Genomic DNA, 13,198 nt, shown 5'->3' on the forward strand with positions numbered 1-13,198 from the left:
TATGTTTTTAGTATCTATAAAATCACAAACTTTTAAGTTTGGTCTTTAGAAAATTTTAATGATAATTTTAGTCCACCACAATATTGTAGTTTGTAAGAATAGTCCCAATTTTGAAAACTATTTTATAAAAAATGGATACTTTTAGTCTTCCAAAATAGTAGTCCCTATAAAATATAATAGGGACTGAAAGTGAATAATTTTTGTAGGGACTTAACATAAAAACTTATAATTTTATAAGGACTAAAAACATATTTAACCCTATTGAAATTAAAAAAAAAAAAAAAAAAGTGCAAAATGGTACATTTACAACACCGATTTGGAGTTAGCAGTTCCATGAAGCTTGTGATATCCATCTAAATCTATGACAACAGGAAACCACTCTCGAAGAAAAAAAAATTAAACAAAGGAAGGTTAGAACATTCTTGTTAAAAAAAAAAAGGAAGGTTGGAAGATTGAAACGCAATTGAAGTTAGATCAATTTTCCACACTAAAAAAAGTGATTAAAATATAATGGGAATTGCATGAGAACTAAAGAAAAACAAATGAATACAATAAATCAATGTAAGGGAAATTCGAAGAAAAAAATCAATGAAGGATATAATAGAAACTAAAAATTGGCCAATAGATCAAAACTAAAATTGAAATTAAAAATAAGAAGTGTAAGACAAAAGTATATGTATGCGTTGTTGTCAAATGGATGAATTGTATCTCTCTCTTTGTTCTGAAATCAATGGATCATAAAAGAGATAAGAAATATAGATATTTGGTGAAACCTGTCATGTTTCCTCTCTATCTTTGGATGAAATGTCTCTTGCAATTGTAATTTGGACATCCCTGCTCCCATTTTCTTTGATTTTTTGTCTTGAAAAGAAAAAACAATAGAACTGTTCAATCCTCAATTCTCATTAGCAATTGGCAAATATAGATAGAGAACCTGTCATAAATCAGTTACTTTGAGTTATTAGAAGCTACTTTGAGACACCGTCATAAATCAAAAAAGTGTGCAATCTGGATTAACAATTCGTGATGGTACAAAATAGTTAAATAGCAAAAATTAATTAAATGATGCACACATCAAGTTTATAGTGGAAACAAAATTTATAGAAGTATGTTTCCTTAAAAAAAACATTTCATAGAAGGATATATGGAGTACTATTAGTTTTACATTTTTCTCACCCAATCATTATCACAACAAAACTTTCCTTTATGATTATCAAGAAACCTCCACTCTGCAAGGCATTTGTGGTTGCAAACTGGTGTAAATGTTGACTTAGCATCACTTTACCATGAATCCTTCACTGCTATAAAAAAAAACTCGGCATCAATAGCAAATTGAAACCCCTTTTCAATAAAAAAAAATAGCTAATTGAAAGTGTGAAATGGATTCGGGCACCGTCGCATCGAATAGAAAGTTCAAACCAATAAGCCATAACAAAAGTCTAGAAAATGAAAAAGTGAAATTGTTCAATTGTTTGTATCATTTGTTATTGGTAACTGCAGTAATTTATATCATTAAGCCGTGAAATTGAAACTGGAATATTCAAAAAATTATTAAAAGATCCAAAGTTTCAACCTCCCCCTTCATGTTATACAATCTTATCATCAACTCTCTCTAATGTCACTTGTTTGTACCCTTTATATCTATGTGTTCCTTATCATCACTATTTTCTTATACAATCTTTCTAATGGGAGAAGTTTATTTTTAATGTATGAAAGGCATGTAGAAACAAACAATTGTTGAAGAAAAATTGAACAATGTAAAACTATAATTAAAAGAAATAGTTGATACGTACTATTCAAAAGAAAAGGAAAAAAAAATATTGGAAAAGAACTGATCATATGCAATCTGACATACCAAAGTTGCAAAGGATAAATTGTATTGAAAGCTCCAAATGTGTACAATTTGCCATTGCCATATTCCTATATTCCTAATTTCGTTCTCTGGTTTTTTTCCTCTTCACAACATAATGAAACCGCTCAGTGAAACGGGTCCTTTCGACAGAATAATCTAACCGCTTAGTTTTTGATTCTATCGAAACTGAAACCGCTCAAACTTCCAACCGTGGGCACTTTAAGACTTGAGTTAGTGCAAGGGCATTTTGGTATTAAAAGAAAAGGCTACACCAAAAAAAAGTAAGAAAAGTATTGCCTTTATTAATGGGTATAGATGCATAACAAGAGTACTAGCAACACACTTTTATCACACGTTTTTCAACACACTCCTTCCCATTGGTAGAAATTTAAATGGGACCCACTAAATAATGTGGGACGCACATAGATTGGGTAGGCCTATATGAACTTCAACCAATACAAAGAGATGTGTCAGAAACTGTGTTGCTAGCATTTTTCAGCGTAACAAATGATGGTGGTTAGAATATAACCATTGGTTCTGTCATTTCGCCGACTACTCTCATTTTTGAGACGAGCCAATTCCTGATATTTATACAATCTATTCTTGAACTAGTAATTGGCTGGCAAATCAGCATCTTTGCATGAAACTTCCCATGTAAAACTGGTCACAACATTTCACATGTAGTCTGTAGAATATGATACCTTAATCTGAAAAACAAAGGCAACATCTTCTAGTTTCTCTTACATCCTTATAATTACACCATTGCATTATCATCCCTTTCTTTTGCCGTGAGATTTTCTGTGACATTTGTCTCGATTTCTATATCCGATTCTTCTTCCTCGTCATCTGATGAAACCACCGATTTCTGATGAAAAGTCTTCTGAATTTTAGTCACTCCCTTTTCCACCGGCCCTATTGCTTGATTTATCGTCAGTACAACATCCTTGACAACCTTTTCATTGATGATATATATATACACAAAAAAACAAACATTACAATGATGACAAGCATGGCTGTAAGTTTTAAAAGTGACGATTAATTCAACTTATGTTATTTGTTATGCAATGAACTTACTCGTTGACCGCCTTCGACAACTATATCCTGGACACTCTCCTTGACACTTGTTTTTGGAGCCTCCACTTGCGTCGTTGTTTCTTTCAGCATCGCTGGTTTCTGCTCCCCCCCTTCGTCTATATCCAATGTTGCTTTTATTGTTTCCTTTGTGACTTTTCCATGTGCAGAAGAGGCAGGAACAAAATTATATGGTTTTGCGGAAAATACAAACACATGAGCAACAGCTGCAATGGCCATCTGCATCATCATTGACATGAGTTGTAATTAGTCTCGGACAAAAAAATGAATTGTAAGGTTGTGTTAAGAAAAAGACTGCATTACAATTAACATAAAGAATGAACCACCTCTATACAGATTAAGAAATCCTGCAGTCCAGTTTGTAATTTTCCGTCATTTGGTAGCACTCTAAATGTGCATAATAGCGCAATACCAACACCCTGCCACCAAGTAGCGAACACTATAGCCTTAAAGCTGATGAATTTCGCAAGTGGCTTTATTGGTTGAAGTCTTTCATGAGTAACATTATAGAACTGCACAAGGCAATACAATGCCCATATCTGGCTGAAATTCAATACTACTGCTATATACGGATACCTGCAAAATAATTAGTGGTTAACAAAGATGAAGATGTGTTTGCCTTAATATTAATTAATGTGTGAAATTAATATAAAGAAAAAATGTATAGTTGAAACATAGGGCACATATATTAGTTAATCGTACGATACACTATGATAAACCATGTTAGATTTTAGCGTGAATTTAATTGGTACGCACTGTCATTTTGAAATGTTTTTTTTCTTAAACCATCAGTTAATACTAATTGTTATCTTAAAATTTGCATTACAATTGGTTGCAACTGCTTGACAGTATAAAAAGTTTTACACAGACAGTGTATCAAAATTAAACTATTCTGGTTTTGCATAAGTAACATACCCGTAGTACCATTTGAATTCCCCATCACCATAAACACCAAAGAGTTCCAGTATCATTGCTAAGAATGCACAAACAGTCTTCAGGATCATCTGCGCTATATCTAACTGAAATTAGGCTTATAAAGTCGCGTTAAAGCTACAATGAACCCTTTTTAAGGAAAATTTTAGCACCTACATATTGGACAAGACCAAATTTTTCAATAGCAAGAAGATCTTTTCCAAGCTTGCATGGATGCCAAAAGAAGTTACAAAATGATCTCTGTTCCGGTCCGTTATTCTCGTCAGAATCATGCAATAAGGGTTTTTCGAGGTGTTCTTCCGATTCATCTTCAAGTAGTTCCACAACCTTTCTTTCACCACCTAACAATTATCATTTAAAGAATGGAATTATGTGAAATATTTTGAAAGTTCTGATATTTAGCATCACATTAGCTAAATTCGTATGACATTGAGGTCACAGACTCAAAGTATATGCAACGTACCTAGACATGCAATGAGATATCTTCCGAAAGAATATAGAGCAAAGGCTTCGTAGTAGTTTCTTAAAATGTCACAAGCAAGAGATAATCTGGGATTCCACAAAGAAATTATCTGCAATGATTGCGAAGAATAAGCCAAAGCTATGAATTATCATTGATGTCACTATTCTATAATTCATCAGAATGTAGAAATTTAATCGAGTCAAGACATCAGCATGATTAGCCTTCATTCCACTTTGAAATAGAAAAATCAAAGACTAGATACAATTGTTCCTTCCAAATGATGCTAAACTGAAATGAGAAATATGTTTGTCAAATTAATAGAAATCTTACAGACTCGGTAGCATAGATTGGGACCATAGAAATGACAGCAACAATCCATTTTTGTTCCTGAAGGTAAACCAATTTTGAGTTAGCCGAAGTTGTTCCTATCTCCTTAAACTTGACTTATAGATCTCATTTTCAACGTAAAAAGTTGCAATTACGATATGCAAAAGCACACATAATTTGTTACTTTTTCTTTCTTTTCTCAAACATGAACAAGTTTTGATCTATTAATCACCAACACTTTATATTAAAGGTATGTCCGACACAACACGGACACATGTGGTTATATTCAATCACTTTCATTTTCTAAAATATTATAATCAATGTCAGTGTTGTATCTAGTGTCTGTGTCAATGCTTCATAGGTTCTTAATCGAATGTACTTTACATTATGATCATGAAATAGTTAAGATTGCTAGTAAATACAGTACGTTAGAAAACAACATAGCTATGAGAAAAACAATTTACCGAAGGATTGGTATACGATCGGAGATGTTGAAAAATGAGAAAAAGGGAGAGCACTAGAGCTACAAGCACAGAACACCCGGCAATGATGAGAGCAGGTTGGTGAAAAATGTTATAGATTCCTTCATAGTTTGAGAAATGATTTGATGCCATTCCTCAAGCATCCTTATCTCCAAAGTACTTCAGAATTTTAGCAGATAAATGAGCATTTATGACACCTCTTTCCTAATGTTGTGTAATTCTTGATCAGCAAAGCATGCAATATGCAAGAATAAATAAACCACAAGATCATAGCAACATGTTTATAAGAACTAAGTCAATTTCCAAACATGGGACTCTTAAGGAGAGCTTTAACACATGTATTGGAGAAGTTTATTTTTTCTCTGGTAGGAGAATACTACTCCTTCCCGAGAAAATCCTATTCAAAGAGTCCGGTACTTAACAGTTTGTCGGATTCTAAATATGAACGTCTCTTTCAACAAAGATTCAAATGGTAGTTTATCATGTGTTGAAATTTGAATCGTAATTTATCATGTTAATCGAGATAATGGAGAGGATCCTAACCCCTATAATAGAATAGAATCAACAAATAAAGACTTAATTCAGTCTTTCACAATTTTCTCACGTCTCACTTTAGTCTCTGACGAAAAATAAACTCATAATCTATGGCATTTACATAGTTGCGACAAACTAGTCCCTAACTTATTATATCAGGGGATTAATTTGTCTCTAGTACGAAAATGTCAGGACTAATTTGAGTTTATTTTTCTGTCCGGGACTTAAACCGAATTGGTTCTTCAATCTATAATTAACAAAATAACTACCACCTTTTACTAGACAAAACCACTTATAATAATAGAATCAATCAATCTCTTGAAAATGCAAAATAAAATTGTCTAAAGTTGCTTCTTCAAAAATAATTGTCTACAATAAACCAATTGCCCTTATTATTCAGACTCGTTACCCTTTTGCACTTCAATATCTGCCAATACTTTATCCATGTTAAGGATTCACATGTATGAGTTTTGTCTATGTTACTAGGATTCAGAAAAATTAAAATTTTAATTCTAATGACATAAACTAAAAAAATTGGAATTTACATGTTATCTATGTTATACTAAATAAACATTCACGTGTTATACAAAATACAATTAAATAATCAATCAACACAGAGAAAAATAGATCAACGAATAAAAACAAGACAAAACCGACCTATATTTGAAAAAACAACCTTGTCTTCCACAATCCAAATTCAGAACCCTTGTCACAAAACAGAAATGTTATTATGTTGTAAACCACTTTGCACAAATTATTGCGAATTGATATATGAGTGTGGTGTTTATTGTATTTTGTTGGAACATAGAAGTGTAACAAACAATATGTGCATGTCTAACAAAGGGATAATTACAATGGCTTGACACGTTTTTCTTGTCATTCGAAACCATGACACGTTAGCTTCATTTTGAATATTTATAAAGGACACTGTATGTTAAACGAGAAATGTTATAATATATACTTTTTAACACAATCTCTTTAATCGATTAAATTTACTTGTGTCCCGCTGAATCATGTAGGTCCCATATAAATTTGGTGTATTCCATGTAAATTTTAACCAATCAAATAAAATCAAATAGATGTTTAAAAATGTGTATTAAAACGTGTGTTACTAATATTTCATGTTAAATTTAGTTACGTATTTGCTCCCTCCCATTTATTCTTCTCTTTGCCAACCAAATCGAAAATCAACACATTTACGTTAATAATGAGAGGGGTGGGAGGGAGTAGGCAGCGGCGTATCCAGGACCTTTTTAAAATAAAGATTTATAATTAATATTATATATATAATATTAGAATGATAAAATTCAATATAATGTCTAAAAAAGTTAATATAATGTCAGGTTAGAGTGTAATGTCCTCGATTTTGATCCAAGACACTATTTCTTTCTTTTGAAAAATTAAGAATTTTTTTAATTCCTAGCAAAAACCTGGATAAAATTTCTTAAAGTAATTTAATTAAAATTCTTAAAATAAACAACCTTTAACATTATTAAATATTATAATCCAATAAAAATTCAACTTTGTCCCTCATACATGCCAAAAATAAAAAAATCAAGCACACGTCATCTCTTCTTTAGTACCTCAAATGTTGGTTGTAAGGGTTAGTTTTGAACATACATAAGATAAAATCAATAATAAATTAAGACAACAAATAAGAATATACATCAGATAGGAATTGTGCTACTCTGGTACCTCTCATATGAACTTCTCCTTTCTTATCAGTAATATGACATTCAGCCTTACTGAAATTCACTTCCATTCCTTGATCACATAACTGACTTATGCTGATCAAGTTGGCAGTTAATCCTTTCACAAGAAGCACATTATCAAGTCTAGGTAGACCATGTTTGATCAAGTTGAGCAAAGGTGATATAGCTGCTAGCATAAAGTCTCACATCCTCAAGGTATTTATCAACTCCAGTCATGTGTCTTGAGCACCCACTATCAAAGTACCAGTCTTCCTTAGATGAAGCTCTTAAGGAGGTATGAGCTATCAACCCAGCATTAACACCTCTTGGGATCCACTCCTTCTTGGGTGGTTTCTGTTGAGATTGCTTAGAGTGTCCATGCAACTTGAAGCAATAAGGTATTATGTGACCACTTCCTTACAATGATGAAAGATCCAAGGACTGGGTTTCTTCTTGGTCTTGGAACTCTGATGTGTTATACCCTAATTTTGGACCTAAAAATACCAGTCAATTTTTCTTTTCTTGCATTATAAGTCATTTGAACTGTCTCTGATCAATTACATCTCTCTCTGCATTTTATTTCAATGTTATTTGCAAAATTCACATGCAAGGGTATTTTAGTCATTTCCTGTGTCAAATTTCTCTCAGTCTTTCAAAATTTTGTTTGAGTCCTTTCAAGTAGTGTGAGTAAGCCTCTGTTTCATTCTATGTCAAAATCCATTTCAAAAACTGCATTTGAAGTCATTTTGGGTCAGTTTTGCCCCTAGGGGCATTTTAGTCTTTTCACGTGTTAAAACCCTGTTTAAATCCTAAAATTTGTCCCTGAGTCTTTTAATTTTGCTTTTATGAGTCTTTGATTCAATTTCTGTTAAAAAATCTATTTCTCAATTGCATCTGAGTCATTTTCAGCCCCAGGGGCATTTTGGTCATTTCACACGAAATTTCGGCAGAGAGGTACTTTAAAGTACCTCATTTAGGCCATTGGTTCGTTTTAGTCCGTTCTGTGTTTTTTATTCGTTTCACTTTACGTTTAGTCAAAATTACCATTTTTTATTCCAATTTTATTTTAGTTTTTTTAAGTCCTAAAGTTTCTAATTTTGCATTTTAGTCCTTAAAGTCATGTTTTTTACGTTTCAGTCCTTTTTAATTTTGCAGTCCAGTCCATTTTTGTTTGGTAATTGCAGGGAAGTCCCCAGGTCCAATTTCAGTCCTTTGGGTCCGAATTTTAATCCAAGTCCAGGTGGCACCATTTCATTGGTGCAGAGCTACACATGGCAGCCTATAAAAGGCTCCAATCATTGCCATTCCATAGAGATGCTAACAACTCAGCAAAAAAATCACCAACACATCACAATTTCTCTCTCCACCCAAAATGAATCAAAACCGTAACAAACTCTGAAAATCTCAAGAACAATGATGAACAAGTTCATCATCTCAAAGCCCTAACTGTCCAGAATCTCAGAAATTCATATCAAACCAGTACCAATCCAACACCAAATCATCAATTCACATCAAATTCCAGGTCAATATTTCACAAATTCACGCTAATTTTCCTCAGATTTCGCAAGAATACGAATTCAACACACAACAGAATCCAACAATTTCAACAAATTTGAAGCAAGATTCTCAGAGATTTCTTACGAAATCATCATCATCGAATCCATTAGCTCTGCAATTCCAGCGCAATTTTGCCATTGGATTGACGAATTGCACGATCACAGAGAAGTTTGAGGACGAAGAAGAAGGAACAAAGAAGATTCGAATCAGAGAGAGAGAAGAGGAAGTTCATTGATTCAGTTCAACAAATCATTCACCAGAAGCTCAAAGGAAATATTCACGAAGATCCTCGTCACATCATCGCTTGAATCTCCAGGTAAACTCTCAAAAAACTTTCTCGTTTAGGTTTCAAATCATCATCGAAAGTTTATAAGCATGAATAAACGGTGAATCAAAGCAGAATTTCCAAAAAAGATTCGAAAAGATTTGAAACCGAAACCCTAGAAATGCAGTCTGTGAAAATCCGCCGTTTATTTCGCAAATTCAAGTGCATAATCATAATCAGTGAGGAAAATAGTGTAGATTAGGGTTTCAATTCAAGGTGTTTCGAAAATCTTTGAAAATCTGAAGAACCATAGGATTCGAATCTAGATCTACTCCGATCTAAGCCTTCTTTGCGAAAAATAGTTTCAAAACCGTAAAGAGGAAGAGAAGACGAGTTCAAGGATGTAAAAATCTTTGAAAAACTCCACCGGTACGGCGGCGCCACCGTCGGACCACCGTACCGGCATGTTTGAACTCGCCGGAAGAAGATCGGAGAAGAAGACTCGTTGTTGCAGAGCTTCTCTCTCTAACTCATGTTAGAGAGAGAAGTATATGTGTATTATGTCTCTCTCTCTCTGCAAACTGCTTAAATATCATGCCTTTGATCCCACGCGCGCGCGTGTTGTGTTCGTTCTGTGTTCCTTCATGTTTAGGCCGTTAGATCTGTCTTGTTGTGAGTTTGTATGGTCCTGATGCGTGTTTGATTTGATCCACTTTGCTTGGTGCGTCTTCAGCCCTTGGATCTTGGTCAAAATTGGACCTGGATCAATCTGAAGGCTGTAAAGCCAATGGATGATCCAGGATCCATCAAAGACCATGGGCCTGGGTCTCTGTTGCTGAATTTCGTTTTTCTTCCTTTTTTCTTGCTATTTGCACCATGTTGCATGTCTTTTATACCTTCTGCATGTTAAAATTCCTCTAAGAAACTCCAAATAAATTTCCATAGGCTTTTGATGATATTCTTGGTGTTTTCATGACATTTTTACATAATAAAATTGACAAAAAATATGCATGACATTTTTTTTATTTATTTTTTACTAAGAATTAGCAATTTTCTTGTAATTTTTAGCTTAAAAAACCCTTGAAAATTCCCAAAAAATTCATATAGGTTTCTTGATAGTTTTTGTAGCATTTTGTGATGATCTTTACATAATAAAAATTGGTAAAAATAATGTGGCTAGTTTTTTCTACTATTGTTGTGATATTTTGTACTAAAAGTGAATGAAAATTTGCTTGGTTTTAATCCAAATTGCTTGATGAATATTGGTGACCTATACCACTTGATTTCATAGGGTTTAGCTACTGTTTGTGTTTAATTTTGTTGCATAATTGTGAATTTTGGTAGGTTACTTAGCTTACAAGCCATTGAATAGTTAAATAATGTAAATATGCTCAAAATTTGTTTTAAAATGCCAAGTAAATCATGTTGCCTTAATTCCCATTCCAAGACTTGTTTCTAAACCTTTAAAAATGCATTGGAATGTGAGAATTATAGGTCATATGGTTCTTGCATTCTATGAATAAATTTTAGCCATATTTGCACTCATTTTGCCCTTATTTTCTATCCTTTATATTCTAGCATTTCTCTTACTTCATTTCCTTTTGATATTGTCATGTCCTACTAACCCCTTTCATTTCATGTTCCATCATTTCATAAGCATCTTCATTCCATCCCATATTCATCTCTATTTCTTCTTGCAATTTAATTTGTACCAAAGTTAGAATGTAAACACTCAGGAAATTTTGTAATATTCTTCTTATGCTTTTAATTTCTTGGCAAAGAGGCCATAGAATGTATCTAGGGTATGATGTAAAGGACAATGGACTCTAATAATGTACACCGACACAAGCACCGACACACGCACACACATCACTATATAGCTAGAATATGCATGTTTAGATGTATGTTTAGGATTGTATGTTTAGATGAATGCCTAGGACTTCTACTTAGAAAAAACCAATTTTCCAAACAAATGTGAACAACTTCACTCAAAGCTTTTCCAAATAAACCTTGGGATCCAACATCCCATTGTATTTTCTTTTCCATTTTCTTAATCAAATTTCAATGAACTCTAATCCTACTTTGACCATATTTTGCAATTCACTAATTCAACCTCACTATTTTCCAATCTCATGCCCTTGAGGCCTCTTTCTATTCTTCAAAATTTCATTTTCAAACTTAAAATCAACCAACAAAAACAAAAGCATTTTTTGAGAGAGAACTACGGTGGATTTGATCCCTTAAACGGGTACGTAGGCAAGGAACAAAATTCCTTCAATTCAACTAAAATAAAAATTCAAACACATTCTTCTCCCTCCAATTCTTCACTTAGTAACTTTTAGGTGTAAATAACATTTTCAAATAGCATTTAAAAATAAAGCGCGCGCGTTGAAATTAAAGACGGTTCCTATAGGTTACTATAGTCGTTATGGGTGCCTAACACCTTCCCGTAGCGAAAACAACTCCCGGACCTCGATTCTCAAGGGTTTTGCTTATTTTTTCCCTTCCCAAGAAAAAATAAGATATCACCGGTTTAAAAGGTTCAAACGTAATCAATGTTTGACACCCGAAAACCAAGATAAAACATGATGTTCCTTAGAATGTTCAAACATTGGATCATTCACAGTTAAGTCATCAGTTCCTGCAGCAGCTATAGGTTTTTGGTCATACCGAGTCTTCCTAACCATCCCATAATCTTCTAGAGCATAGGTAGAATTTCTGTTTCGTTGTTTCTTGCTTAGTGCTTTATAATTAAAGTCGGTACTCTTAGGCTTCTCTTTGTTCTTGGCTTCAAGGATTTACTCCAGTACATTAGTTCATGTAGTCATCATTCTAACATGATTCTTCACATGCTCCAGTTGGGAATTCAGTTGTGTTACCTCATCATTGAGCTCTGAAATTTTGGCTATATTCTCACTCATTTCAAGTTGCAGTTGACTGATGAAGTTCTCTTGCTTTTCCAGCATCTGGCTCACATTTGTACTTCTGGCAACCAGTTCATTGTAGGATGCAACTAATTCTTCATAGCTCAGCTCTTCATCACATGACTCAGTATATGACATAACTCTACCAGTTAAGGTGGTGACATGTTTAGCAGATTCACTCTCCACATCTCCTTCCGAGTCATCTTCATCAGACCATGAGACATCCAAGCTTTTCTTTTGTTTATTGAGAAATATGGCACATTCTGATCTGATGTGACCATATCCTTCACATTCATGACATTGGTCCCCCTTGGATTGAGTACTCCTTTCATCAGCTCGCCCCTTCTTCTCATTACTATGGTGATTGTTAATGTTGAACCTGATGTTCTGACCATTTGTTCTGGATCTTCTGTCAACTTGTTTTAGGATCCTTTTAAACTGCCTTCCAAGTAGCACTACAACCTCTGACAAGTTTTCATCATCCTCATGAATTCCTTGTGTCTCTTCAGTATCAACATTAAACACAAACACAATGCCCTTGCCTTTCTTGTCAGTCTTGCTATTGATGGTTATTTTAAAGTTCTGAAGAGACCCTATCAACTCATCAACCTCCAGGCTAGAGATGTCCTGAGCTTCATCAATAGCTGTTACCTTCATGTCAAATCTCTTAGGTAGAGATCTGAGAATTTTTCTAACAAACTTTTCATCAGAGATTTTCTCTCCAAGAGAGTCAAAGGAATTTGCAATATCAAGGATATTCAAGTGATAGTCCTGTATGTTCTCATCCTCCATCATTTTCAGATTCTCAAACTTAGTAGTGAGAAGTTGACGTCTTGAACTTTTCACCTTAGATGTTCCTTCATGTGCAGTTTTGAGAATCTCTCAAGCATCCTTAGCAACAGTACATTGCTTGATTAATCTGAACATGTTCTTGTCTACCCCATTGAACAATGCATTCAATGCTTTGGAGTTTCCAAGTGCAAGTTCATCTTCAGCAGTGGTCCATTCTTCTTCTGGTTTCAAGACAGCTGTCTTGTTTCCATCTTTGTCAAGAACCACAGGATGTTTCCAACCTTTT

At 33.8% G+C, this 13,198-nt stretch overlaps 2 protein-coding genes and 1 long non-coding RNA gene across 5 annotated transcripts; all 3 read right to left on the reverse strand.

Annotated features, from left to right (window-relative positions):
• Positions 1-452: 452 nt before the first annotated feature.
• LOC146946096 (uncharacterized) lies at positions 453-1,769 on the reverse strand. The gene is made up of 2 exons (XR_015026633.1): positions 1,177-1,769; positions 453-934 (listed from the first exon to the last, which is right to left on the reverse strand). It is a non-coding gene; the product is annotated as an uncharacterized LOC146946096 (long non-coding RNA).
• A 584-nt stretch (positions 1,770-2,353) lies between these two features.
• On the reverse strand, positions 2,354-6,616 carry LOC146946097 (organic solute transporter ostalpha protein (DUF300)). 3 transcript variants are annotated; one of them, XM_085744297.1, is made up of 9 exons: positions 6,341-6,616; positions 5,132-5,353; positions 4,671-4,727; positions 4,341-4,449; positions 4,034-4,218; positions 3,860-3,948; positions 3,271-3,520; positions 2,927-3,163; positions 2,354-2,804 (listed from the first exon to the last, which is right to left on the reverse strand). In XM_085744297.1, exons 2-9 carry the CDS (start codon positions 5,279-5,281, stop codon positions 2,607-2,609), a joined length of 1,275 nt encoding a protein of 424 aa, XP_085600423.1. In that variant the 5' UTR covers positions 5,282-5,353; positions 6,341-6,616; the 3' UTR covers positions 2,354-2,606. The 3 variants fall into 3 exon arrangements, with proteins under 3 accessions (XP_085600423.1, XP_085600422.1, XP_085600424.1); XM_085744296.1 differs by having other exon boundaries at positions 3,860-3,959; positions 4,030-4,218; XM_085744298.1 differs by lacking the exons at positions 4,341-4,449; positions 6,341-6,616 and having other exon boundaries at positions 3,860-3,959; positions 4,030-4,218; positions 5,132-5,269.
• A 902-nt stretch (positions 6,617-7,518) lies between these two features.
• LOC146946098 (uncharacterized) lies at positions 7,519-12,912 on the reverse strand. The gene is made up of 2 exons (XM_085748144.1): positions 12,076-12,912; positions 7,519-7,758 (listed from the first exon to the last, which is right to left on the reverse strand). The coding sequence occupies exons 1-2, from the start codon at positions 12,910-12,912 to the stop codon at positions 7,519-7,521; spliced, it is 1,077 nt and encodes a 358-aa protein (XP_085604270.1).
• Between the last annotated feature and the right edge of the window lie 286 nt (positions 12,913-13,198).

Source organism: Medicago sativa, chromosome 2, assembly GCF_051527215.1.
Source record: "Medicago sativa cultivar Bolivia chromosome 2, Bolivia_mono, whole genome shotgun sequence".
Taxonomy (NCBI): Eukaryota; Viridiplantae; Streptophyta; class Magnoliopsida; order Fabales; family Fabaceae; genus Medicago; species Medicago sativa.

Bases quoted from the DNA above. Each gene is read 5' to 3' on its own strand.
- LOC146946097 (XM_085744296.1), bottom strand. From the start codon at position 5,281: ATGGCATCAAATCATTTCTCAAACTATGAAGGAATCTATAACATTTTT. The intron at 4,219-4,340 runs GTACGTTGCATA...GATAATTGTTAG, and splicing joins ATATCTCATTGCATGTCTAG to GTGGTGAAAGAAAGGTTGTG. The intron at 3,960-4,029 runs GTGCTAAAATTT...AATTTCAGTTAG, and splicing joins TGGTCTTGTCCAATATGTAG to ATATAGCGCAGATGATCCTG.
- LOC146946098 (XM_085748144.1), bottom strand. From the start codon at position 12,912: ATGGAGGATGAGAACATACAGGACTATCACTTGAATATCCTTGATATT. The intron at 7,759-12,075 runs GTAACACAACTG...TATTGCTTCAAG, and splicing joins TTTCAGAGCTCAATGATGAG to TTGCATGGACACTCTAAGCA.